The sequence below is a fragment of the Macaca fascicularis genome, chromosome 5 (assembly GCF_037993035.2).
Source record: "Macaca fascicularis isolate 582-1 chromosome 5, T2T-MFA8v1.1".
In the NCBI taxonomy this organism is placed as follows: domain Eukaryota; kingdom Metazoa; phylum Chordata; class Mammalia; order Primates; family Cercopithecidae; genus Macaca; species Macaca fascicularis.
The window spans coordinates 94,339,181-94,365,313 of NC_088379.1; the positions used below are offsets into that span (position 1 = coordinate 94,339,181).

Here is a 26,133-nt window from a genome sequence, read left to right on the forward strand (position 1 = left end):
TGGCCCGGCTTGCTTATAACAGTGGCTTTTTCTCCTTTTAAAAGATGTCCATGGCAGACAATTCTGTAAATTTGGAGAACCATCTCTTAGCTGTCAACATATTGCCACAGCAGCCCTAGTTCAAGGTCTTTTCATTTTCCTAAAATGTCAGTTGTGGCCAAGTGACTTCCTGCCACCCACTTCACCTATTTCTATCTTTCCCCAGCCCAAATCCATTCCCTTCCTTCTCCTCTTAGGCCAGGAAACAGAACATCTTTCTAAAACTCTGCTCTCAACAGGCAGAGGGCAGTGGGGACCACAGGGATAGAGAACAAGGAACCAATGTTGTTTTCTATATGACTATTTCTTTCTTTTTTTTTTTTTTTTTTGAGACGGAGTCTTGCTCAGTCGCCCAGGCTGGAGTGCAGTCGCGTGATCTCGGCTCGCTGCAAGCTCTGCCTCCCGGTTCACGCCATTCTCCTGCCTCAGCCTCCCGAGTAGCTGGGACTACAGGCGCCCGTCGCCACGCCCAGCTAATTTTTTGCATTTTTAGTAGAGACGGGGTTTCACCGTGTTAGCCAGGATGATCTCGATCTCCTGACCTCATGATCCACCCGCCTCGGCCTCCCAAAGTGCTGGGATTACAGGCGTGAGCCACCGTGCCCGGCCTCTATATGACTATTTCTAAACCATATTTTCAAAGCCACATTTTTTCCCTAAGTTTCTCAGGATGGAAAGCATCTCAAGCTCTGTAATGTGTCAGCTTAACATCTAATTTATAATGTTTTTGTTGAGCACTTACAAACTTTCATGACTTTCCCATTTTTTCTAAAGCTTGAATTCTTTTAAAAGTATTGAGAAGTGGTCAACACAAAGTAGAATGATAAAATTACAAAACACTATCAGGTTAGCAAGCTTTGGAACTTTCCCCCTCATGCCTGCACTTATGTTCACATAACCACAATGAGTGTTGAGGCCGGCAGCTATTTTAATTGTATTAACACATTACATCCTCACAATCTGCCCTCTAGTGTTTAGTTGGCTTTTGAATCAAGATTTAAAAGTATCTATGCTTTAAAAAAAGAGGTTAAATATTGAGCAGATTTGAGACAATCTTTAGTCGTGTCAAACTATTGTTCTACCTAATAGTTCTAATAGTTATTTTCCTTCTTTGTAGAAGACATTCAAAGAAAATCAAACTTGTTAAGGACCAATATTGATAGTTGTCTTTCAACTACTCCAAACATTCTAATTTATACGGTATAATTTTCAACATATGAATATGTTGCTTGGGAATCATCTGTCAGGTTTTTCTCCCATGTAAGTGTATACCTCATCTCTTTCAATGTAGAATCTCAATGCCTCAAGGGATTGTATAATATTTCTCATTTTCTTTCATCACACTCCCTCCCACTACCACCACCATCATGTCTTCCATAGTACTCATTATCCCAGAGGTGATCAAAAAATGTTTACTCTTTTAGCCCAAGACAATTTTCTTTAGTTAAAGCTGTAGCTCTTTGTTATGGCCACAGACCACGGCTGAAACCCAGAAAAACTACATAAACTCATGTGATTAGGTAAAAGGGAAGCTGATTCAAGTAAGTATTAAATAATTAAGAAGATAAATAAATAAATACAAACACCTAAGACTTACTGAGTACCTACTATGTTCCAGACACTGTGCTAAGTACTTTTTACATAGATTTTTTTTTCACTTTTTCTTTACAACAACCCTATGAAGAGGTACTACTGTTTTCAGATGAAGAGGTTAGAAAGGTTAAATAACTTACCCACAGCCATAAAGCCAAGAAATAAGATGAGCTGGGATTTGAACCAAGAAAATTTTAGCTCAGAGTCTAAGCTCTTAATCACTCCACTAGCTTGTCTTTCAATCCATTACTCACTACAGTCATCTCTGGATATGGAGGCCTGGCCTTAGGTATTTTACTTTGCTTTTAATTACAACAATTTCTCTTCTGCCTTACAATGCCTGTTATTCATAGTGGTTCCCAGGCTACATAACCAACAATAAACCCCTTTCTGCTTTCTGTCTTTAACTGGAACAAGCAGTTCTTGCTTTTGCTACTTTGTGGCTCACCCTCTGTAAATTCAACACTATATAATTAACTCCTATACTCCACTTCTCAGTACAGTTACACAACCTTGGTTTTGGGAGCAGGGACCCATGTGAGTAATGACTCGGGGAAAACTCAGAAGAGAGTAAAGAATGTGGATCTGCTAGAGGCTAAAAAACATTCCAAAGACATGCCATTAGCTTGTTAGTCCCCTATGCCATCTCAGAATGAAGACATGTATTTCCTCTCATCCTTTCTACATCGTTTTGAACTGTCTTCTTTTTGACTATTAAAGCAGATCCTGATGTTTTGACGTTCATTTTCTATGAAGGGAGAGTGAAGAAAGAAAGACAAGAAAAAGACAAGGAAACAACAAACAAGATGAGGGTCTGAGATTTCTAACTCTTTAAATAAGTGCTTCTTCATTCTTAATGTGCATAGGAAATCACCTTGGCACTTGTTAATACAGACTGATTCAGCAGGCCTAGGTCTTGGGAAGGGGAAGCTGAGACTGCATTTCTAATACATTCCTCAGTGATTCTAATACTGTTGGTTTGTGGAAGACACTGAGTGGCAGAAGCTCTATATCCTTGCAACCAAAATTGTTTAAAACTTCAATTACTTAAATATCCCAATAATGATTTTTAAATACTGTAATCTAAGTAATGAAGGTATGATACGGAAAACTCATGTTAACCTCAGTGGATAAAAGTCAACATATCGAAATTTCTCCACCAGCTTAGAGAAAAATGACCTGAACCATCTAAATCAGTTGTAGAGCACATTTCTCAGAATACAAAAGTAAACGAATAAATCAATAATAAAACCAAGTAATTAAATCATATTCATATTTTTGCTAGTATATTTATTTTAGGACAGTTTTAGAATAAAGTGTGATGTTTTTCATAGTCCTTTGGAATTTCTGGTATATTTAACTAGTCTGTAATTTCAGGTTCTTTTAATAGAATTCCTATAAATAAAGTATTATGAGAAGATATTTTCCATTGGTAATCAGAAAAGAAAGTTCTGGTCTGGGCTCTGCAGTTGATTAGACAAAATCACTGGCAGGTTGTTGGTTAGCTTGGCTGCATTGGGTTGGTTTCTTCACACAGAAAATGAAACGTCTGGCTAGTGATCTCTGTGGTTTCTTTTACCTCTGAAAGAAACCTCAAAAAATTGTTCTATCTCAGGTTCAAGCTTACTGCCTAAAGATTAAATCATTACAAAAGGTTATGACTGCATATTTAGTTTTATGACATAGTATCAGATAAATATATGGTTTATTAGTTACCAAAATAACTTTGGTATTTAGTTCAGGTATCCACCGTCATAATTCCTGTGGGATGTACTTAACAATTCACCCTTAACAAAATTTTAAAGAATATTTAACAACAGCAATAGAGATTTCTTCCATAACTAAGATACTGACAAAAAGGCAATAAGCATTTAAACAATAAGCAAATAAGACAAAGTGAAAGATAAAGAAATTTCCTTCTTCATCTGCATGTAGCTTGCTTTTTATCCTCTGCGGAGAGCTAAGAATAACGATTTTTTTTTTCAGAGTCCTTGACTGATTTGCTAAGAAAATTTCTTACTTATGCATTATAAACAGTTGGATATAGAAGCGTTCATTTCCTAATGTTGACAAAGCAAGTATTTAAAATGGAAAGAAAGATGCTCACTCATATGCAGATCCCAGTTCTATGGCCAAATTCAAACCTAAGCCTACTGTTAGTGATGATGCAACTGAATATTCTATTGGTATGGTCATTTAAAATAGATTCTAAGCCTACTTTGAAATATAGTCTATGACATATTGAAATATCTTTAGTCTTTATTTTTATTAGCAAAACCCAAACTATATTTCCTTAAGCCAATTATGCTCAGCAATATTAGTCTCTAAATTTGCATGTGATAAGATGCACAGATGCCTGTTGACAAGTGATTCTTTAATTAAATCTCTTGATTTGAAATAAAAAAGCATACATTTCAAAAGAGGTTTCAAATCTACAAAATGGAGACATCTTGAAAAGCATGTGTTTTCTTTTCTGTGTGTTCTCTTATTTCAGTATGTTCTCCTCTATGGCATATAAAATCCTGCCTGTAAAATATTACCGTTTTATTAGGAAACATGAGGTCCAACAAAATTATCAGTTTCTCTAAGATATAATATTTAAATTTACTCTATTTTTCTAATAAAGCAAGGATTAAAAGACAATTATGAGATGTTTGCTTAAATAAACCTAAGGATAAATCTCATGTAACAATCATCAAAATAGCCTAAAATTTTTAATTTGTCAATTTAACAAAATGTAGTATTTTCAGTATCATCTTAAAATACTATAAGTTGATATGCAGCATCAACATTATACATATATAACAACATACATATTTGTTATTATGTAACAGCTTTCTAAATTAAATTTTGTTCATAATTTTAGTGCATTCTTCACAGTGTCCTACATTAAAACAATTCAATCCTCAATATTTATTCCTTTTGCTTTAACATCTAGCTATGATTATCATATGCAGAACTTTATTGGAACATTTGTAGGTATTTAAACTCTGATAAAAGTTGCATCATCCTTTTGCATCATTACAAACATTTTGGGTAGCCTCAAATTTTGGTTTAAAATTGAATACTATGCATAATATACTAGAATAAAAATTGAAAACATACTACATGGATATAACTCAAAAAGAGGAAAATATTTATCCTCATACCTTCTCTAATTCAAATTTCCTATTCTTTTAAATAGTCTGATTTGAAGAAAAAAATTACTCTTCACAGCTATATCATAATACTATATAAAATTTATTCTAACAAATCAAATGTAACCCATCAAAATGTCAGAATATTCATCTTTTATACAGCTTCTTTTGACAATTATTGATGTTTTCAATTTCATATATTTAGTATGTTTTAGCATAAAAAGAAATTGGAAGTTTTTTTAGTTTTTACACTAAGGTCTATATTAACAAAATTATAAAATGCAATGCATAATTCACTTATATACTGTATCTCTTTTCCATTTTACAGAAAATTGAAGATCAGAGAAGTATCTAATTTAAGTTTACACAGCTCCATTCTATCTATGTAGTCCGGCTTCAGAGTATGTCCTCAATTCTCTGAATAATCTTTATTCTCAAATAATGCTACTATTTACATAAATCTTTGGCTATACCTTTAGTTATTTCATTAGAATTAGGTTACTAAAAGTGCTTTTTTTGATTTAAATAGATTTTTTCTTTTCTCCAAATTTATATAATGCAGAAAATTTTTATTTCTTCTAGGTTTTCATGTTTATTAGTTTCAAATTGCATGAAGTGTTCTCTAATCTTTTAAAAAATTATAACACAGTAAACTTCAATTATGATTATTATCATCTCTCATTTTTCTTAAGCTCATCAAGAATTTTGTATCTTGTAATTTTCATTTTTACTCTCAAAGAACCAGCTCCTGAACTCAAATATCAGTTCTGCTTGTTTTCTGTTTTCTTTTATTATTAACGAATTCTTTTAGGTTTCAAAGAGATTGCTTTTTCTTCCTTTCTATAATTTCTTATTCTGAATGTGTGGCTGATTTATCTTCAATCTTGTGTCAGCTTACTCTTTAAAAAGTTTAGACTTTATTCCACAAATTTTGATATATACTTTTTCTTTATTTTCTTAACAATATGCACTTAAGATTCTTATTTACTCTTTGAGTTATCCCCTTCCTCCTGTCCACTTACAAGAGTTTTCACTGGTTTATTGAAATTATTTTTTGTCATTAGTTACAGTGTGGTCAGAAATTATTGGCTATCAAAATTTCTACTCTTTAAGAACTTTTAAAGATAGCTGAATACTTTTTATAAAGTAGCAGAAATGCTTGATTGAGCTCTATTTGTACTATGCAAAGTTTCACTTATGTATATAGGTGCTCATTTATTTGAAATTTTACTAATTTTACAAAATTCTCAATGCTATATATCCTATAAATTTTGTTATGGACATATAGTTATATGTATAAGTCCTATATTTCAAATGTGTTTACTTGTTTATCCTTGATAATATAAGAATTTAAATTTATATGATTTGATAATACTGTAAATCTAGATAATAAAGTAAGTCCAGTTTGTCTTTTCTAACAAATTTGGCCTTCAACTTCAGTTGTCTGTTCACATTTATCAGATACATGTTTATCTTTTTATTATTGACCTTTCTGTGCCACTTTGGTTTAGGTATGACTCTTTTGCAAACAGTACAGTTCAACTAGATTTCTTTCTTTCTTTTTTTTTTTTTAGTATTTTAGCTTTTCTCAAATAATTTTATCCATTTGCATTTATTGTCATAGCTGATAGATTTGTTCTAGTATTGTTTTTGCTTTATGCTTTCTAATTTGGGAACTTGTTTTTCCTTTGGTTGCTGCCATTGCTCTTATCTTTTGAAGGCATTTTGAATACAGGAATCCTATGCACAATTCTACTACGGTTGCTTTTCATGCCCATATTTCTCTCATTATTAAAAATATGGCAAAACCACAATCACTTTCACACCAACCTAATAAAACAAGAAAAGAAGCAAAAAAACCTCTTGACACCTGCTTCTATTTTCCTGTTTATGTAAGACAAGAAAATTATAGCTTCATTACTTTCTTTGCCCTTCCACCAATGCTAATAATCAGATCTCTACTTCATACTAATTGTTTTTTAAATTTATCTCTCAATTAGCTGGGCATACCCTATACTTGTCCTTTTACAAATACGTTTCTTCATTCAAATTATAGTTTTCAGACTGGCTTTTCAATCTCTGACTTTCACATTTAACATTATTATTCTGACAGTTCTGTGGTTTTTCTTTTTCTTTTTTTTTTTTTTTAGACAGTATCTTGCTCTGTCACCCAGGCTGGAGAGAGTACAGTGGCGTCATCATAGCTCACTGAAATCTCAAACTCCTGGGCTCAAGCAGTCCTCTTACTTTGGCCTCAGAAGAAACTGGTGTACATCAAGACACCTGGCCAATTTATTTATTTTCTTATAGAGACAGAACCTTACTATGTTGCCCAGGTTGGTCTCAGACTCCTTTGTTTCAAGAGATCCTCCCACTCTGGCCTCCGAAAGTGCTGGGATTACAGGACAGCGCTACTGTGTCCAGGCTGTCACGTAGTTTTTATCTTTATCCTGTTCCTTTTTATTCCAGAAGGGCTTCTCCAGTTTCTCTTTCATCATGTATTTGACTGATTTTTAATCATTTCTGTTCTTTACTGCCTTCAACATAGTTTTTAAAGTCTCTTCTAAAACATTTCTAGGGTTGTTTTTCCCTCCTCATTTCAGCTGTTCTTTCTGTATCCCCAGTCTTTCAATTCTAAGCCTACTCCACTTTAATGGCTTCCTACTAATGTTTCAGAAAAGTTTATGTCCTTGAGCATTTTTTGAGAAGATTAACAATATTACTTCTCAAGTTTTCATCTGAATTTTATAAAAATCAGTGCTCTAGATTCTGTTTTTATGCTGAGTCATCGAGGCAAATCATCCTTTCCCCTAGTTTGTCATTTCTCTTCATAGGTCCCAAATTCTTTTATTGTGTTTAGTGGTTCTTAAGGTGGAACGATCAATCTAGGTAGAACCATTTCCAACAACCTGGGTAGGTAGACTGTTCTTAGCTTATATAATTGTCTACTTGGCTGTGAGCAGATGGCTCCTCCTGGATTTAGATTTGAAGAGCCAGTATCTGAATCTGCCCTAGAATAATCTATAATACCTACTTAGGTAGACTTGCTTTTTGGTTCCATTTTATGATTATGAGAATCAGAACAAATTTGTGGTTTGTTTTGGGGTAGTGTACACTTGAAAGCACATATGAAAATCCAATAATCTTCTTGCCTTTATCCCTTTCTCAAATGCTTTTGCTAGGTGACTGAGCATCCCAGGAGAATCCCTTTCCTCTCCATTGTTTTGTACGCTGAGTATTCTTGTCTGAATGGTTATTAAAATATAAAAGCTGATGAGGGCAGAGAGGTGAAAAACAATAACACAACTTGGCTCTAGATGGTTCAGAAAATAAGTTTCTGCTCAGTTGAGGAAATGTCACCAGCTTTTCTGGTTAGTGCAATAGACAGTAGAAGAAAGCAAAGTCAGTTTTTCCTCCCTTTCTTTTCTCTTTGTGGCTATCTGTATTGTTTAGATGGCAGAACATGAAGTCTGCAAGGTAAAAATATGTTTCTCTGCCCAGCCCATAGATGATGTGACCTTTGATGTGGCTTTTCTTTATCATTGCTACAGAGCTGTCTCTAGGGTTTGTATTTTATATTATCATGGATATTAAATAGAAAGATGGGAGTACTGTATCAGGCAAAAGCAGTCTGCTACCTATTTAAACTAGATTCTTAAATTTTATTAAAATCTGAAGTTCTACAAAGGGAAGCCCACAGGGAGGCAGGGAAACTGAGGAATGAAGTAACAAGAGATCTAGGCAGAATGGAAAGGTGTAATTTTCTACAAGTGAATTATTCTTTATCATGCTGAGGTAAAAGATGTGAAGAAAATCATTTAAAATGTATATAATTTATCTTTCTAAATTATATAGCTCTAACATATGCTTAATATTTCATTAACATTGTTAGAATTAAACCTAGAATCTATACTTACATCTTACTATGCAAAAAAAAAAAAAAAATGACTAGTGATTTTCAGATCAAGAACTCAATAATGAGTCTAAAAACTGTATGACAAACATTAGTAAACTTTGTAGCCATTCCTCAGCTATACTGTTGGTCTGGTTCTGTGTAGGCACCTAGCACAAGCAAAGACTTAGAATCCTGACCAATGGGACACAAACATCTTTAAGAAATCCACATACTTCATAACTATAAGGATGGTTATTATTAAAAAACAAAATAACAAGTGTTGACAAAAATATGGACAAATTGGAACTGTGTACTGTACTTGTGGAAATGTAAAATGATGTAGCTGCTAGGGTAAATAGTATGGAAGTTCCTCAACAAATTAAACGTAGAACTACCATATGCTCCAACAATTCCACTTTTTTTTTTTTTTTTTTTTTTTTAGACAGAGTCTTGCTCTGTCGCCAGGCTGGAGTGCAGTGACACAATCTCGGCTCACTACAACCTCCGCCTTACAGGTTCAAGCGATTCCCCTGCCTCAGCCTCCTGAGTAGCTGGGACTACAGGCGTGCACCACCATGCACGGCTAATTTTTTGTATTTTAGTAGAGACTGGGTTTCACCATGTTGTCCAGGATGGTCTCGATCTCCTGACCTCTTGATCCACCTGCCTCGGCCTCTCAAAGTGCTGGGATTACAGGCATGAGCCACTGTGCCTGGCCCCAGCAATTCCACTTCTGAGTATATACCCAACAGAAATGAAAGCAAGGACTTGGACAGATATTTGTACATCCATGTTCATAGCAGTGTTATTCACAATGCCCAAAAGATGGAAGCAACCTAAGTGTCTATTGACAGGTGAAAGGATAAACAAAACGTAGCATATACATAGATGGAAATATTATTCAACCTTCAAAAGGAAGAAAGTTCTGACACGTTCTACAATGTGGACGTACCCTGAGATATGCTAAGTAAAATATGCCGGTCACAAACGGACAAAGACTAAGATCCCACTCACATGAGGTACCCGGAGTAGTCAAATTCTTAAAGACAGAGAGTGAAATGGTGGTTGCCAGGGGATAGGGAAAGGAGGACATGAAAAATTAGTGTTTCATACAAGATACAAAGAGTTCTGAAGATGGATGGTGATGACAGTTGTGTGACAATGAGAATGTACTTAATGCCACTGAACTGTACATTTAAAAATGGCTAAGATGGCAACCTTTGTTTATATTTTACTATAATAAAAAAACCAAAACCAAAACAACAGAGCTCCACAGGTAGAGGGGATGTGCCCCCTCAGTTTAGAAACACTACTCTGGCCAAGCGTGGTGGCTCGCGCCTGTAATCCCAGAACATTGGGAGGCCGAGGCGGGCGGATCACTTGAGGTCAGGAGTTTGAGACCAGCCTAGCCGACATAGTGAAACTCCCTCTCTACTAAAAATACAAAATTTAGCTGGGCTTAGTGGCGGATGCCTGTAATCCCAGCTACTGTGGAGGCTGAGGCAGGAGAATCGCTTGAACCCAGGAGATCGAGGTTGCAGTGAGCCGAGATCATGCCACTACACTCCAGCCTGGGCGACAGAGTGAGACTCCGTCTCAAAAAAAGAGGAAACACTATTATAATAAAAAGGAAAACAAATATTTTTGATAAGTAGTTGTGTCTAAAGACATCCAGATACCTAGCTGACTTTATCATGTTGCTAAAAAAGTAGATACTTAAATAAACAGCTTGCTTGTTCGTTTCACTTCTTAGTAGCCTAAAACAAGCTTTTGAATGAATATAATGTTTGGTATGCTACACTTCTCCAAAGCTCTCCCATGTGATAATGAAGGATTTTTACCTTAAAATATTCATTTAGAAAACATACAATATGCTTCTTAAGGAGAAAAAAAAACTATTAAAAGTTAAAGCTAATGAAGCATAATACAAAAAAAAAAAAAAAATCACAAACATACAAATTCTAGCATAAGTTGTTCGGAAAGCAATTCCTCAGAAAAACTATCTAAAAATGCTTTAGAAAGAAGTTTTCTACATATCAAGATAGGAGTGGTATGGTATAATATTCAGATCCCATCTAAATATCAGGTAATATTTTAATTTGAATTTAGCCAAAGTCATTTTTTTCTTTAACATAAATGTACAGTTATGAGACTGAAAAATCGATAGTTCCTAGGCTCCAGCAATTAAAAATTAACCAAATTAGAAAGAGTAAGTCTGTCTGCAAAACAGCTAACTTAGAAATAAATCCATCTGATGCACCTTCAGGAAAATTAGAAAACAGACAAAATACTGAAGCTGACCTTAATCCAAACCTGCTAAATTAATAATTTAGCCTCAGTTTGTACTGTGAGTATTAAAACTTGGGCTGATATTTTTAAAGATGGTCAATTCCAGGACTTTCATGGAGCACTAAATGAGAAAAGGAAAAGAGAGGAAGATCAGTGCACCTGCTAGAAGACAGGTATTAGCTAAGCAAGGACCAAGTTTCAGATGCCAGGTGAGCTAGTTGGAGCCCAATGAACAAAACTGGTATATAGCCCCTGAACACATAGCCTAAGATTTTGAAAAAGCACATTAAACACAGGTTCTAGGCATGCAAGTTATATGTATAATCCAGGAATTTGTAAAGAAGGAGTTCAAGGATAGAAGTCTGATGAAATGGGATAAGGATGGGATCTGATCCTGCTCATAGGAGCATGAAAGTGGTGTAGGGGAAGGGAGAGCCGGTAGAGATGAGGAGAAACAGCAAGTGGAGATGCAGAACTCGAGTCTTAGTGGAAACCAAACACCGAAATCCAAACTCAGGCTTGGAGACACTGAAAACTCAGGCAAACAGAAGTAGAGTGGCCACAGATCCTAGACAGATCTGACTGGAGGCCAGGTAAAAGAATGCAGACGATAAAAGGTTGAACATGGCACAGAAGAACACCACCACCAAGTTGTTTTGATGCTCAGCTGAGCAACTGAGGTAGGGGCCCTGTTGTTTGGGATTCCAGCCTAGAATATAAAAGAGAACAGGGTATGAACATCCTGGCCAAGAACGTTCTCTACCTTAAGTTTGCAGGTCATGTTTATTCTGTTGTAGTCTTACTAAGGGTTTGGCATAACCTGTTCTTCCCTTTCATTTCCCTAATCATTTCAACTGGGCTGGTAATCCCTAATAAGCGTCTGGGGAACAATGACACCTACTGTTTGAGCTCCTATAACTGCAATTAACTTGCTACATGGAATGGTGGCAGGTGTAGATTGATAGCTACTGTTTCCTTCCTTTGCAAAAAACAACAAATGGCTCTGTGGTGAGTTAAGTTGGAGAAGTATTGAAATTAGAGATGACAGAGTTGTTATCACAGAAGATATTTGATTTAGAATAAAAATATGACTGTGTGTCTATTTACAACAGCCCTACCTTATTACAGAAAGGACCTTATTACTGAAGGTAACTGAAATACATGATAGACTAACATGTGATTCAGGCATGACTGTTCAATGAGAATATCACATTACAGAACTGAAATTCCATAAGGTGATAACAAGAGCAACATAATGGCTGAAACGGCTTCTCTGGTTCCCTGTTTCTGCATCCCTTTCTTCTCCCCTAGCCACAGCAAGGTCCTGGGACCTCCACTAGTGTGCACTGTGGCGTCTTCACATGCTCTCCATCTATATCCTCTATCCCAGACACAGACCCTGTCCTGTTATATACAATCCATCTCTTCTCCACTCCACTAGCAGGACCACTATGTGACCTCCTGTACCTGAGCGCGGCTATGGATCATCTACCCTCCTTCCTTTGAGACTGGAGGTCTGCTCTGCTCTCATCTTCTGTCTGTTCGGATCTGCACTCTCTGAAGACTGTCCATTCACAGACTTGTAGCCACTGAGTTTTGCTGTTTCACCTCTTTATGCTATAACTTTCAGAATTAACCACCAAACTGAATATCTCACTGCTGACCAGCTTTCCCAGCCCTATCCCCTCCATGGCTGCTTGTGGCTGGATCTACTTCCAGTGAGTACCCCTCTCAGCAGACGTGTCTTATGTCTTGATTGGGCCTACTTCTGAAATTCTAATTTCAGGCTAAATAATTACTATTTTTGCATTTGTGAAATAGTTCTGCTTGGTTTATCCATCATATGAAAAGAATGCCTGCTGTTAACTTTTCCTTTTTCTACCATAAATGTGGGCCAGTATGCATATTCATTCCCTTTTCCCCCTAATTTTATCATATTTTAGTTTCTATGACTTAACATTGAAAAAATCAAGTAGCTTCTATTAAGAGTTCGGTAAATATATTATTGATTTTCTTTTACTCTATTTTCTTGTACTTTCATTCTGCAAGTACAGGACATTCAGAGAAATAAGTTTTCATTAGTTGGCATGATCCAGTGCTAAAGTCTACTATACTATGTAAAACTGAATTTCCATTAATATATAACAAGCATTTGCTGATATTACTGTGTGTATTTATATAATGAATACCAGACTCACTACGTGCTCAGCAACATCCTCATGTGTTCACATGAATTGCATAGTTGAGATAGCCTATGAACCAGAGTATGCTGATTTGGTCGGCAGGAAACCAGGATGAAAAAAACGGACCACGTTGTCTCATACTGAAACCTCAAATGTTCCCTCTCTTGCCATAAAGTGATTATGCAATACGCTGCAAGTCACTAAAGGGTAAACACTACTAAAAAGCAGTTACTTGGCTAAGCCTGAAGTCCTATGACACATTTCTGAAGTACTAGTGGTTGAATTATAGCCTAAATCCATTCTGGGACTATTTCAACAAGTCAGATTCAAAAATAAATAAATAAACAAATTCTGTATTGCATATCCTGACATTTCTTTTAAAAAACAGTAGACTTCAGGCCGGGCATGGTGGCTCATGCCTGTAATCCCAGCACTTAGGGAGGCTGAGGCGGGTGCATCACAAGGTCAGGAGTTCCAGACCAGCCTGGCCAAGATGGTGAAACCTCATCTCTACTAAAAATACAAAAATTAGCCAGGCATGGTGGCGGGTGCCTGCAATCCCAGCTACTCGGGAGGCTGAGGCAGAGAATTGCTTAAACCCAGGAGGCAGAGGTTGCAGTGAGTTGAGATCATGCAACTGCAATCCAGCCTGGGCGACAAAGCGAGACTCCGTCAAAAATAAAATAAAATAAAATAAAATAAAATAAAATAAATAAAAAGCAGTAGACTTCAGGAAAGATTTCAAAAAACAAACATCAGCATTATTTTACATTTACATTATTTTATATACTTTTCAAATATATTTTCTAAGCCTTTGAAGTGGTAGGTAGCAAGAAAAGAAATGCAATAAGGAAGACTTGATTCTAGGCTATATCTCAGATGACTCACTCGGAAAACCCTGTCAGTACAGCATTCATTCACCAGAGAGAAGTGATCTTGAATTCTGTTAACATACCTGCTTTAACAGTTGTTACTCTGGGTTTATAAGCTTTAGAAAATCATCTTCAATCCTATAAACTTGCTGAATATTTAGTTTCCTTCTCTGCTATGACATAGAAAATGATGTAACCCAACCCAAGGCTTTGTCTGTGAGTGGGTCTTGTACCCATTGGCCCCCACTAACCTATGCATACGTATATGTATAAAATAGAGATTTTTAACTTTGCTTACAGCCTAATCATCGGGCAGATTTTAAATTAAAATGATCACTTTGGCACTTTCAAATTTAAAACAAAATATCTTATTTTAGTTGTTTGAACTATATTAGACATTTAAAAAATATATTTCTTGAACCAAAGGGGAAAATACAGTAAGGTAAAGAGCTCCAGCAAGCTTAGTCTGGCCACAGTAATGAATGTTCTATTGAAAGGGATTAAAATGAGCAAATAAACCCAAAGAAGCCTTAACCCTCCTTTATTCCCTGTAGTAGACCAACAAAAATCAAATAAATACCTCAAATAGAAAGGTGAAATAGGTCTTTCATCTTCCTGCGAACTAAAAGGAAAATAAATTTTGAATTAATATAATGTCTGTTAATATGACATGTCAATTTTACTAAAAATGTTCTACCGGTCAAAAATGTTGATTTAGCACATTAAAGCCAATCTCATGATGGAGTAAGGTTAGTAAAACACGATCCACCTCGGACCTAGCCAAGGTCAATTACTTCTTGTCAGGATACCATCAAGTGAGGCTTCTTTCAAGATGAGCTAAGACAAAAGTAATTCACATCACACTTTCCAGAGGAAGCTTTTTACTGCCTTATTCTAGGGGCCCAATTCAAGTATTCGTATATTACACATAAACCCTTAAAACGATTACATACTAATTTATCTCAACAAAGCTGATTGCAGCTCATTAACATGATGATGAAAATAAGAAACAACCAACAAAACATTCCTGTTAAGAACGAGCCACTTCAGGAATGATTCCCTAGCAATGAAGAGCACACCAGTAAACAGCACCACACTCACGGGCTGTTTGTCCTTCTGTAGTTACTCTACTAAGTATTAACTAGTGTGTATAACATGAAAGGATATAAATGAAATAATTAACAAGTTTAAGTTCCTCAAACAACACAGACAAAATATCAAGCTTAATACACTGAAAGTTAATTTTTTTTTTTTAAGAGACATGGTCTCACTCTGTTGGCCAGGCTAGAGTGCAGTGGTACGATCACGGTTCACAGCAGCCACAAACTCCCAGGCTCAAGTGATCCTCCCATGTCAGCCTCTGGGGTATCTGGGACCACAGGCACATGCTACCATGCCAGGCTAATTTTTTATTTTTTTTTGTGGAGATGGAGTCTCACTATGTTGCCCAAGCTGGTCTTGAACTCCTGGGCTCAAGCGATCCTCCCGCCTCAGCCTCCCAAAGCGCTGGGATTGCAAACATGAGCCACTATGCCTGGCCTAGAAATTCAATTTTTAAAATGTAAAGTATTTGCTGTACTTTCTTTGCCTTTCTTTAGCATGTTTTATTTTTCCTAATAAATGATCTCAAAGTATAGAATGAATCCCTCCGCCTTGCTGTCCACTGGAGTGATCTTTGAACTTTTAAAATTATGCACTCATAAAACTTGCTTTTCAGTAACCACTCCCCTCAAATATATAACTGATTAAATATATATATTATGTACATCATTAAACAGATAAAAGTAGAAAGATAAAGTATTAAATAAAATGAAAAAGAAGGTCTAATATTTTCTTTTGTCTCCTAGAGTTCCTCTTGGATATCACCTGGGGTGTATACCACCTTACAGCATCTGGGAAAGCAACTAATTAACTGCAGCATTCTCTTTGTCTCTCTTTTTGCTTAATTTTCTTAAGCATCATTCATGAAAAGAGAAAAGTCTGCTTTGACTGATAGTATTAAACTTGCAGTCAATAAACTCTTATTACAGAGTTACACTGTAAAACACACATAAGCAAACAAAATCCTGTCCTGAAAGTTGAATAGGTCTTAACATTTTAGAAGGAATATGGAACATAAAATGTGACACATTGTTTTTCATTCTCTCATGATTTGGATTTCCAATTTCAAAACTGATCAGCTGTTCTAATGCCCATGTTGCCAAGTATCTTAATGTTTATAACTAATGGTGTTAACTCTTCCCAGGTGAGAGGTAAGTGATGGGCTGTAATGTGGATGGGCTGAGGGCAAAGCTTGTAGAATTAGGTTGCAGGGTTGAAGAGTTAGCGGGGACAACACCTGGACATTTCCCAGGTGTTGTTATAGGAAACCACCTGAAACAGTGCTATTATAGGAGGTGTCTACTTTTAAGTCAACCTGACAGAAGTCACTTACACATTTGACTTCCAAATATTCCTAGAAAACACTAAACGAAACAATTATAAAAATGTTAGAACTGGGTTTCCTGATCAAGAAATTGATCGTTATGCCAAAGAAACACTATGCCAAAAAAAAACCAAAAAAACAAAAAAAAACACCTGCCACTAAAAACCTCTAATTATTTTGTTATTCCAGGAAAGGCCTCCATATTTTGTAAAATGAGTACTACATACTTTCTTTGCCCAGAACAGATCCTTTACTCTAACATGTAGCCAACTGAAGGAAAATTAACATGGTTACTGTAACATTCTTTGATGTACACTCAATTAGCAATATGCTTGGTTTTCTTAAGTGCTTTTGAGAGATGATTTAAATGGTTCAGGGCTCTGAACACAGCTGTTCATGTGTCTTAGCTATTTGTGTGTGTCTGTGTGCCAAATTTCTTTGCAGCAAACAGAAGCAATACTGTTTTCCTTTTATCTCCGTCACAAATTTCTTATCAATTGCGACTGCGGGCCAGATCCTACCACAGGTCCTATATTAATTATCTCAATTAGATCCTCACAAAAGTTTCCTGGTACTGGCTTCTTGCTTCTTCTTTAATTCAGGTGGGAAAAGCAGTCTCAGAGTGAGTACATAACTCATTCAGATGATGCAGCTAGTCATGTGTAAACTACTGTGTTACATGTTAGTTCATTTTTCTTATTGTTTTCCCTTCATTTTTAACCTATCAAAGTACGGCAAGATGACTAGGTTAGTAAAGAAAACGCATTCGATGGCCAGTCTGCATTCCAGCAGCCACAGCAAGATCTCGTGGACTTGATAAGCTCCTTGTCATGCTTCTGATTATGGCAACTCTACATCACCTTAGTCAAAGTCTATTCGTAATGCATTATGCCTGACAGCACTTATAAGGTGATTAATTTATTAAAATGTACTGGCACGATGTCAAGAATGTCTCTTGATAGAAACACAAGACTTTAATCATAAGCAAATATTTTATCTGGCCTGCATTTGCACAAAGTAAATTCATCAATGAAAGACAAAATAAGAAATTTTTAATTTGGCTATGCCCCTGAATTTTGACCAGTTTTTGTTCTAAAAAAGAAAATGTAAGCACTGAAATTTAAGTAAAATAAAGCAGAGTCAGTATTACATTTAGTCAACAATCAGCAGTACACAGTGGGGTAATCCATGCACACTACCTGAGAAAAACAATATAATTTGGAAAGAAAATGAGGATAAATAAATCAATTTTTATTTTAAAAGCATATTTCTCTTTTCCCTTTCCTAAAAATACACTTTTCTGGGATTTATTAATATAATCTAAACAGAGGCATACATTTTGAGACAACTAAATCATTGATTTCAAATTGATTATGCTACTCATTTTAGAAATAAATTTAATGCATTGATTTTGAAGGCAATTTTAAAGAAAAATGGCCAAGGACAATTCTTCCAAATAAAATCAAGAAAATAAACTTCTCCACAAAATGTACAAACCAGAATGCACAACATTTGAAAAAATTACCATTTTTATATAGTTGTTTGAACATATTATACTATTACTACAGGCTCCAAAACATCTTTAACAAAGATTATTTACACCTATTCCTGTTTTTGTGTCAATGTGTCATGATCAATGATACTAAAGGATTTTGCCTAAATTCTAAATTGAGTATAATTTGTCATAATTTTTTCCTAAATATGAAATTGAGAATTGATTCACTTTTAATTTTTAAAAATAAGCAAATGTTCTGTGAATGAAGAAGGAAGTGTGTGTTATGAAATTAAGCCAATGATAAATTGAAACAACTTAGAATTCATTTGATTTCCTCCTTGGTTACCAGTAACAACTCCATGTTTTAATTATTTCCTATTTGCTGACTCTCAATAATGGCCAAGCTTAAGCAGCCAATTATAAGTAGTTTACTTTAAAAAAATCAAATATACACTGAGAGATTTGGGCAATCACCTCATTTATGTGATTATGCTTAATGTTCTCAGATACATGGTACTATGTTCTTAAAATAACTGCTTGTGGGAAGAACATTTATCATATAGACCTAAATAATAGTCTAAATCTAAGAAGCTACTACCAAGAATGCCAATAACTTAGATATTTTTATCTAAGTTTTAGCAGAGTCCTGTCTAACTTTTTATACAGCTTGACATTGGTTAATGCACATAAATAAACGACACCTAGACTGATAATCTCTTCATGAGCTGCACTAATTTCTAAACTGAAACCACAGAATGCAGTGCAATGCCTATCAGTTTAATTATACAGCAAGCTAAAGGAAATCATGAAAGGCATACTGTTGTATATGTCTAAGAAAAACCAAATGTTGGGAGAATTCCCAGGGCAAGCACCCAGAATGGACCTTCAATTACTCGATCAAATCACCATTCCATTCAATTCCCTTTTTAACTCTCTAATGAATTCAACTTTCTAATTGGTTAATGTGGCTGGCTACCAAAAAATTAACATAATTTGCATATTTAGTCACACACTTTAAATACATTTCTAAGTGGTTTGAGACAGAAGAAATAGTTTGTAAGTGTTCCTTGAGTACTGAAAAGTACAGAAAAACAAGTAAATGCTAAGAATTTGGTGCCATTCTTTGAAGAAACTAGAAAAACCATCTATGAGGCTTAAAAAACAAAACAAGGAGCAAAAGAGAGAGAGAAAGTGAGGGACAAGTAAAAGAAAAGTATAAAGTAAACATTTTTTTCAGGAACTCAGGCATTTTCCACATGCGCTGCAGAGTGTAAGGGGAGGAATTTTCTTAGAGAATGATAAGTGAAGTTAGCACATTTTCCTTTCCTTCCTTGTTCTCAAACCATAAAGTGCAACACATGTACTTGAGCATTTTCAATTTATCCAGTCTCAGTCATTAACCACGCCCCCTGCCAACTGGGGAGGTGTGTGGCAGCCACTGTTCAGTTGCTTAGGTTTTTGGTTTGGTCCCAATGAAGAACATTAAAAAAAAAAAAAAAGTCCCCCCTTTTTTTTTTTTTTTTCTGGAAAACAAATGTAAGAGTTTTCAGATCAGTTCATAACTGTTTGCAGCTGTAATTTGTTGGGGGTGGGGGATATTTTACAATTCTTTTTTGTAAACCCAGGCAGCTTTGTTTATAGTTTTATTATTTGCACTTTGTGCCTAAGAGCACAAATCTTAGCCAGTAGAAATACAAATTATTGCAGTTCAAGGGCAAATAGATTTTCCAGACCAAAGGTTAAATGCAAAGAGCTGAAGTTGTTAGTATTCACACAACAGACATTTTTAGCTAACAGTAAGAAGTATTATTTTGAAGGCAAAACAAATAGACAAAAAGACTTCCAAAGATTTAGATTTCATTCCAATAAGATAGAAAAATATTTCTACCATTTTTTGTCTGTTTAGTGGAAATTTGAAATATATTGTTATCAGTTGAATTATGTCACCCCCAAAATATACACTGAAGCCATAATCTCTCATATTTTAGAAAGTTATCTTATTTAGAAACAGGGTCTTGACAGAGATGATTAAGTTAAAATAAAGTCATTAAGATGGGCCTGAATCTAATATGACTAGTGTCCTTAAAGAAAGGGGAAATTTGGACACAGAGACAGATATGCACCCAGGCAGAATATCATGTGAAGACTGGAGTTATGCTGTCCCAAGCAACGGAACTACTTGAAGCTAGGGAAGAGGCCTGGAACATATCAAATTCAGACAGAAAAACCTGACTAACAAAGGTGCTTCAATCTTACACAAAGGCTGTGCTCTGAAAGTTCATTTACAGGAATGCTGACTATAATCAATTTCCCATACTGACACCGAGATTTGGTTTCCAGGCCTGTATTCAAAAGTCTGTCTAACCTCTCATTTAAGTGAACTATCCTCATAAGCAGTCCAGATACAATATTTTAAAGTTTTAATGATGATTCAGTTAGAAACACATTTTATATCATGACAATATACATACATATAAATCAGACACAAATTTCACTAAATTATTCTTAGTTTGCTGGGATATTTTCTATTTTGTTATTAATATTGGTCACATCCTGCTAAATTGGCTTTATGACCACTAATAGATCATGACCCACAAAATTAAAAAATACTGTTCTAAATTTTAGACTCAAGAGAATATTAAAATGAACTATTCTTATTATTTCATAATTCTTATTTCTAGGCCATAACTTCTCTCATTCAATTGATTCAAACTAAATAATGTATTTTTTATTAACTATAATCATTCATGAAATAAACACAATGTTGTGCTAAAAAAAATACTGTTCTACAATATGCTAAATACACATCTCCCTTGCTTGCTATATAATGCACACTGAATGAATGCTGATGAATTAAGATCTATGTTCTCACAAGACAAAGAAAAAAAAACTCTTTCTTTCTCTGTCCTACTGACAAAATCAGCTCTGGGCCAAAGAAGTACAGATTTTGCTGAGTGTAGATGGTAAAGACAAGCAGAGAGAAAATGGATCTGGATATGCCCAGTAGTGGGCGTGATGACATAGTTGTGGAAGGCCAGAAGGATCTGACAGAATATCTCCAAATCTCTCTTAAATAGTCCTTCCCTAGTTACACCATAGGACGGTGTCAAGAATGAGACTCAGAGACACAGTGAAGGAGACCATTTTGCATAGGACACGGCCTCCATGGCTCTTTCTTATTTGTATGACTGTGGCATTGTTTATCACCTATTCTGTCTTCTAGAATCAAAGAAATATTATACTTAGAGAAAACTAAGGATCATCTCATTCTATTTCAATCCTACTCACTCAGCTAGTGCCAGCTCTGAATGTCCTTCTGATTAACAGCTTGTAATGTCTAAGAAATTGCATGGAGGTAGGGGTATGTGCATGCGGGGGGAAAAGGAACAGAGTTCTTAAGTAGGGGGTGGGAAGAGGAGTTGCTTTACCTTCCATTTGTTTTGCATCTCTTTCTACAGCTAGAAGGTGAAAAGTGAACCATGACTGCCTGCTGATTGATTGACAGTGCACTTCTCAGGGAATCCTGGGCTGAGACATGTGTAGAACTCACAGAATAGAATCTTATTCTTGTTATAACATTTACACTGTGTTTATAAGCCAACTGTTTTCCTTAAGGACGTTTATCCCTGCTATAGTTTAAATGTGTCTCCCAAAGTTTATGTGTTAGAAACTTGATCCCCAGTGAAACAGTTGTTGAGAGGTGGAACCTTTAAGAGGTGATTAGGTAATGAGGGCTCTGCCCTCAAGATTGGATTAATGCTGTTATTGTGGGAGTGGGATGGTTAGTACGGGAGTAGGTTCCTGGTGAAAGGATGAATTTGACCCTCTCCTCTCTGTTCACTGAGTTCACTTTCTTGCCCTTCTGCCGCCTGCCATGGGATGACAGAGCTAGAAGGCCCTTGTCAGATGTGAGAACTTTGAGCTTGGACTTTCCAGCCTCCAGAACTGTAAGAAATAAGTATCTGTTCATTATAAATTATCCAGCCCATGCTATTCTGTTATAGCAGCACAAAATGGACTGACAATCTCTTACCTACATATTTGATCAATTACCAAATTGTATGGATTATGCCTCAAAAAAAAGGACATGTCTCTCGAGTCAGATCTCTCCTTTCCATTTCCACTGCATTAGTCTTCCGCAGGGGCAAGACTATTTCCCTGTTTTCCATACCAGTTCATCCTTAGCCTCTCCTACTTCCCCACTGCATTTGGGATACAATCCACATGCCTCAATCTGGCACATGAAGTCCCTCCCAGTTGCAACCCAACATATCTCTACAAACCTCTCATTGCAGTTTTGCAACCCTTTCCATTTGTACATGTTGTTCTTTCTACCTTCAATCCTTTCTCCACCTCTCTCTGCCTGGTAAATACTTCATCTCTCAGTTCAAGTGTCATCTAATCTGGGAAGCCATCTCTAGCACCCTGGAGAGGGAGCTGCTTCTTCCTCCAGGCTTCAAGACACTTTGTTCATAGCTATAACCGGCTGCTTAGCACATAACACTGAAATTCATAGGCTCAGAGGCTTGTCTCGTTTCCAGATTAGTCTTTATCTTTGCAACACCAGCACCTAGCTAGGTACCTAGAACACTGCATGTGCTTAGTAAATGGCTGTTGAATAAAATCAGTATCATCAAGATTTTGCTGAGTGCTTGCAGTAGTGTTTGATTAAACATTTTGAAAACATACTGTTTATAATTTGTAAAACTAATTTTGCCTAGAAGCATTCTCTGATATCTGTACATTGATTATTTTAAATTTTCTTTTTCCCATCTATTCAAAACTTAATGAATCTGCAGCTGTGCCATGGGTTTTCTCCCATCCTCACTTAAAGAAAATAATTTCTTTTTTCCAACTGCACAATTAGAGGTGGGAGCTTTGCCATTATGCCCATAATTTTAACACTGTACTCTTTGTGGTATACAGAGAACCCAGAAAATGATATGTTCGGGCAAGGTAATGTTTGAGTATGGCCTTGCCACACACTATATCTGTTTGTTCTGGCTTGAGAGCAGGAAAAAAAAAAATTATTTCACTTCACGCCAAACACAAAGGTTGTTTAAGGTTTGAAGAAATGTTGGGTTTAGTCCCCAAACTATTTTCAAGGCAGCTGGAAGCTTTCATTTGTCTTTGAGATCTTGTTCAGAAAAGTGATGTTTATCATTATTATAAACATAAAAACTGTCTTAGGGAGGCAGTAATTTAGAACATAAAATACAACAACCCTCTTTTTCTTCAGCGAGGCGGCCAAGCTGCAGATGCAAACATGCAGATCTTTGTGAAGACCCTCCCGGGCAAAACCATCACCCTTGAGGTCGAGCCCAGTGACACCATTGAGAACGTCAAAGCCAAAATTCAAGACAAGGAGGGTATCCCACCTGACCAGCAGCGGCTGATATTTGCCAGCAAACAGCTGGAAGATGGCCGCACTCTTTCAGACTACAACATCCAAGAGTCCACCCTGCACCTGGTGTTGCACCTGCGAGGTGGCATTATTGAGCCTTCCCATTGCCAGCTTGCCCAGAAATACAACCGCGACAAGATGATCTGCCGCAAGTGTTACGCTCGCCTTCACCCTCGTGCTGTCAACTGCCACAAGAAGAAGTGTGGCCACACCAACAACCTGCGCCCCAAGAAGAAGGTCAAATAAGGCTCTTCTTTCCTTGAAGGGCAGCCTCCTGCCCAGGCCTTGTGGCCCTGGAGCCTCAATAAAGCGTCCCTTTTGTTGACTGGAACAGCAAAAAAAAAAAAAAAAAAAAAAAAATACAACACCACATCCTTTGGGGGGATGAAATTAGTTGATGAAAAAATATTTTTCATAACATTGGTAAATAATTTTCAAATCTTTAGTCACTGAAACAAAATCAAAAGAATACGGGGATACCTGTAGAAGGAAAGAAGGAAAAAGAAAATTGTTTTTGCTAACTTCTTTCAATTATTACCTTACTGCAAATTTATTAAGGGTTTTTTAATACAGTTTTGATTTAACAGATACACAATTTCCCAAACTGTTAACTCTGAATGTGGAATTCTTGAGACAAAGATGTGCAGGAGGCACGCAAATTATCCTGTCATCCTCTCCTGAACACCCTCACCTCAGCCAGAGGAGGACTGTGCCAGCAAAATGGGTCAAGGCTTGTTTCTGACATCATCTTGACTTTCTGCTGCTTTTTAGGATGATGAGCAGCAACTGGAAAGTGAATGAAAGTTTGATGTCAACCTATACCTGGGCTTTGGGTGCTTCTACAACCATGGGCAGGTGCTCATACGGGAAACATTTTCTGAGTGTACACTACTTACTAGAATCCATGGTAGGTGCTGGAGATACAGAGGCTAAGAAAACACAATCCCACCCTTCACGGAATTTACAAGATAGCAGAGAAATGGAAACTTGAAATGTGATTATTATTAAAAAAAAAAAAGGCATACATAACTACCATTGATTGAGAGCTCACCATAAAAAGCCAGGCTTTGTGCTAAGAGTTTATGTGCATTATCTCATTCAATCCTCAAAGACATCATGGAGGAAGGAATTACTAACCAGATTTTTCAGATAAGAAGAACAAGTTTTAGAAAGGTTAATTAACAGGCTGAAGGCCATAGAGGCAGTCACGGCTGAGGTTCCAATCCAAGTCTGAAGTCAGAGCTCCAGCCTTTCCACTCTGAAGCACTATGCAGTCTGGCAGATTAGCTGAGGTTCAGTTAGATAAGCCACACAGGGAGTGAATTTTGAGGGTCACGTAGGTATTTCTGGGAGAAAGATAATGGACAGGACGAGAACTCTGAGAGAGAGAGAGAGAGAGAGAGAGAGAGAGAGAGAGAGAGACAGAATGTGCTTTGAAAGCATGGGAGAATTAATAACTCGGCAGGTGTGGCAATCGAGGGAGTTCAGCACCGTGGTGCAGCAGTGACCTGCCAGAAAGCTGACACTGGAGAAACAGGCAGGCTCTTGGGTTTCTATTAAATCAAGGAGTTGAAAATAAAGGAAAGTCACTTATAAAAGTAAAACACAGTGTATCAATGGTCTATTCAGGCCAGCATTTAATTTCTAATTTTAGTTTCAAGAGTTATTTTAACCTAGACAGCGAAATTAGTTTCTCTTTATAATCACTTTGCTGACTGTAAAATACTGATACTTATTGTTTTTTTCTAAATGCTTAATTTTTTCTCTAGCCTTTCAGTTCCATTCCTTTAATATAATGATCTGAGTAAAGCAGTTCAATTCTTTATTTTTATTTCTAGTAAGTTCGAGTCTTCTGAAGTCTTTTTTTGGTGGGGAGGGTGACAGGGTCTTAATCTGTCATCCAGGCTGGAGTACAGTGGCATGATCATAACTCACTGTAGCCTCAAACTCCTGGGCTAGAGTAACCCTCCTACCTCAGCTTGTAGGTAGGACTACAGGCATATGCCACCATGCACAGATACTTTTTAAAAAAAGTTTTGTAGAGACAGAATCTTACTATGTTGCCCAGGCTGGTCTCCAACTCCTGGCTTCCAGCGATCCTCCTGCCTCTGCCTACCAGAGCACTGGGATTACAGGTGTGAGCCACCGCGCCCAGCTTCCCTGAGTTTTATTCTTAGATCTGATGAGAAGATACCATGTTTTCCTGAGCTTGGTCTTTAAAGGTATTATAAAACGTACGTCTTAAACCACACCCCCACCTCATTATTTTCACTTTGTTACTTAGGCACCTTAATTTTAAAGAGCAACTTCTGAGGCTTCTCCCTATCTTGTTTTTACCACCCCTGGCCCTACTATTTCCCATTAACATGCCTTTTCTCGTGCAAAAACTAAAATCAATTTCTATATCTGGCTTTGGGATAATTTGCATAAGGGTTATAATGTACTATACTTTGGTTCTGGAGTCCGGTATTTGTTTAGCAACAATACTGTAAGTCTATATCTGATATCAGAAGTCAAATTTATTTTACAGCTTATCTTGAAATGATGGCTTAAAATTTGAAAGGGATTTTAAATTTAGAAATATATACAAATTTCTTCGCAAGAAAAGGACATAGGTCGAAAGATTAATTTACAATTTTTAAAGTGTACTCATGTGTACTTGATCAAAACAAAGTTCATCTGCCATTTTTATGTGTAAAAATGGGCTTGTCATAATTTCCTTCAGTGTATCCCTATCAGCTGAGATACTGTATGACCTGCAAATGTTTATTATAATCTGAAAACTTTAAAATATTTATTAG

At 36.3% G+C, this 26,133-nt stretch overlaps 2 protein-coding genes across 36 annotated transcripts in view; one reads left to right on the forward strand and one right to left on the reverse strand.

Moving 5' to 3' along the window:
* The window catches only part of FAM13A (family with sequence similarity 13 member A), a 371,035-nt gene that overhangs the window by 64,638 nt on the left and 280,264 nt on the right, over nucleotides 1-26,133 (reverse strand). For 18 of the 35 annotated variants that reach the window (XM_074040141.1, XM_074040133.1, XM_074040134.1 and 15 more), the window contains one exon: nucleotides 14,589-14,630. The exons of the other annotated variants lie outside the window; for them this stretch is intronic. In XM_074040141.1, the coding sequence (XP_073896242.1) occupies nucleotides 14,589-14,630 (42 nt within the window). The remainder of the gene's footprint in view (nucleotides 1-14,588; nucleotides 14,631-26,133) is intronic. 35 annotated transcript variants of the gene reach the window in all.
* LOC102146316 (ubiquitin-ribosomal protein eL40 fusion protein-like) lies at nucleotides 17,989-23,663 on the forward strand. Its single transcript, XM_065544571.2, has one exon. The coding sequence runs from the start codon at nucleotides 23,195-23,197 to the stop codon at nucleotides 23,576-23,578; it is 384 nt and encodes a 127-aa protein (XP_065400643.1). The 5' UTR covers nucleotides 17,989-23,194; the 3' UTR covers nucleotides 23,579-23,663.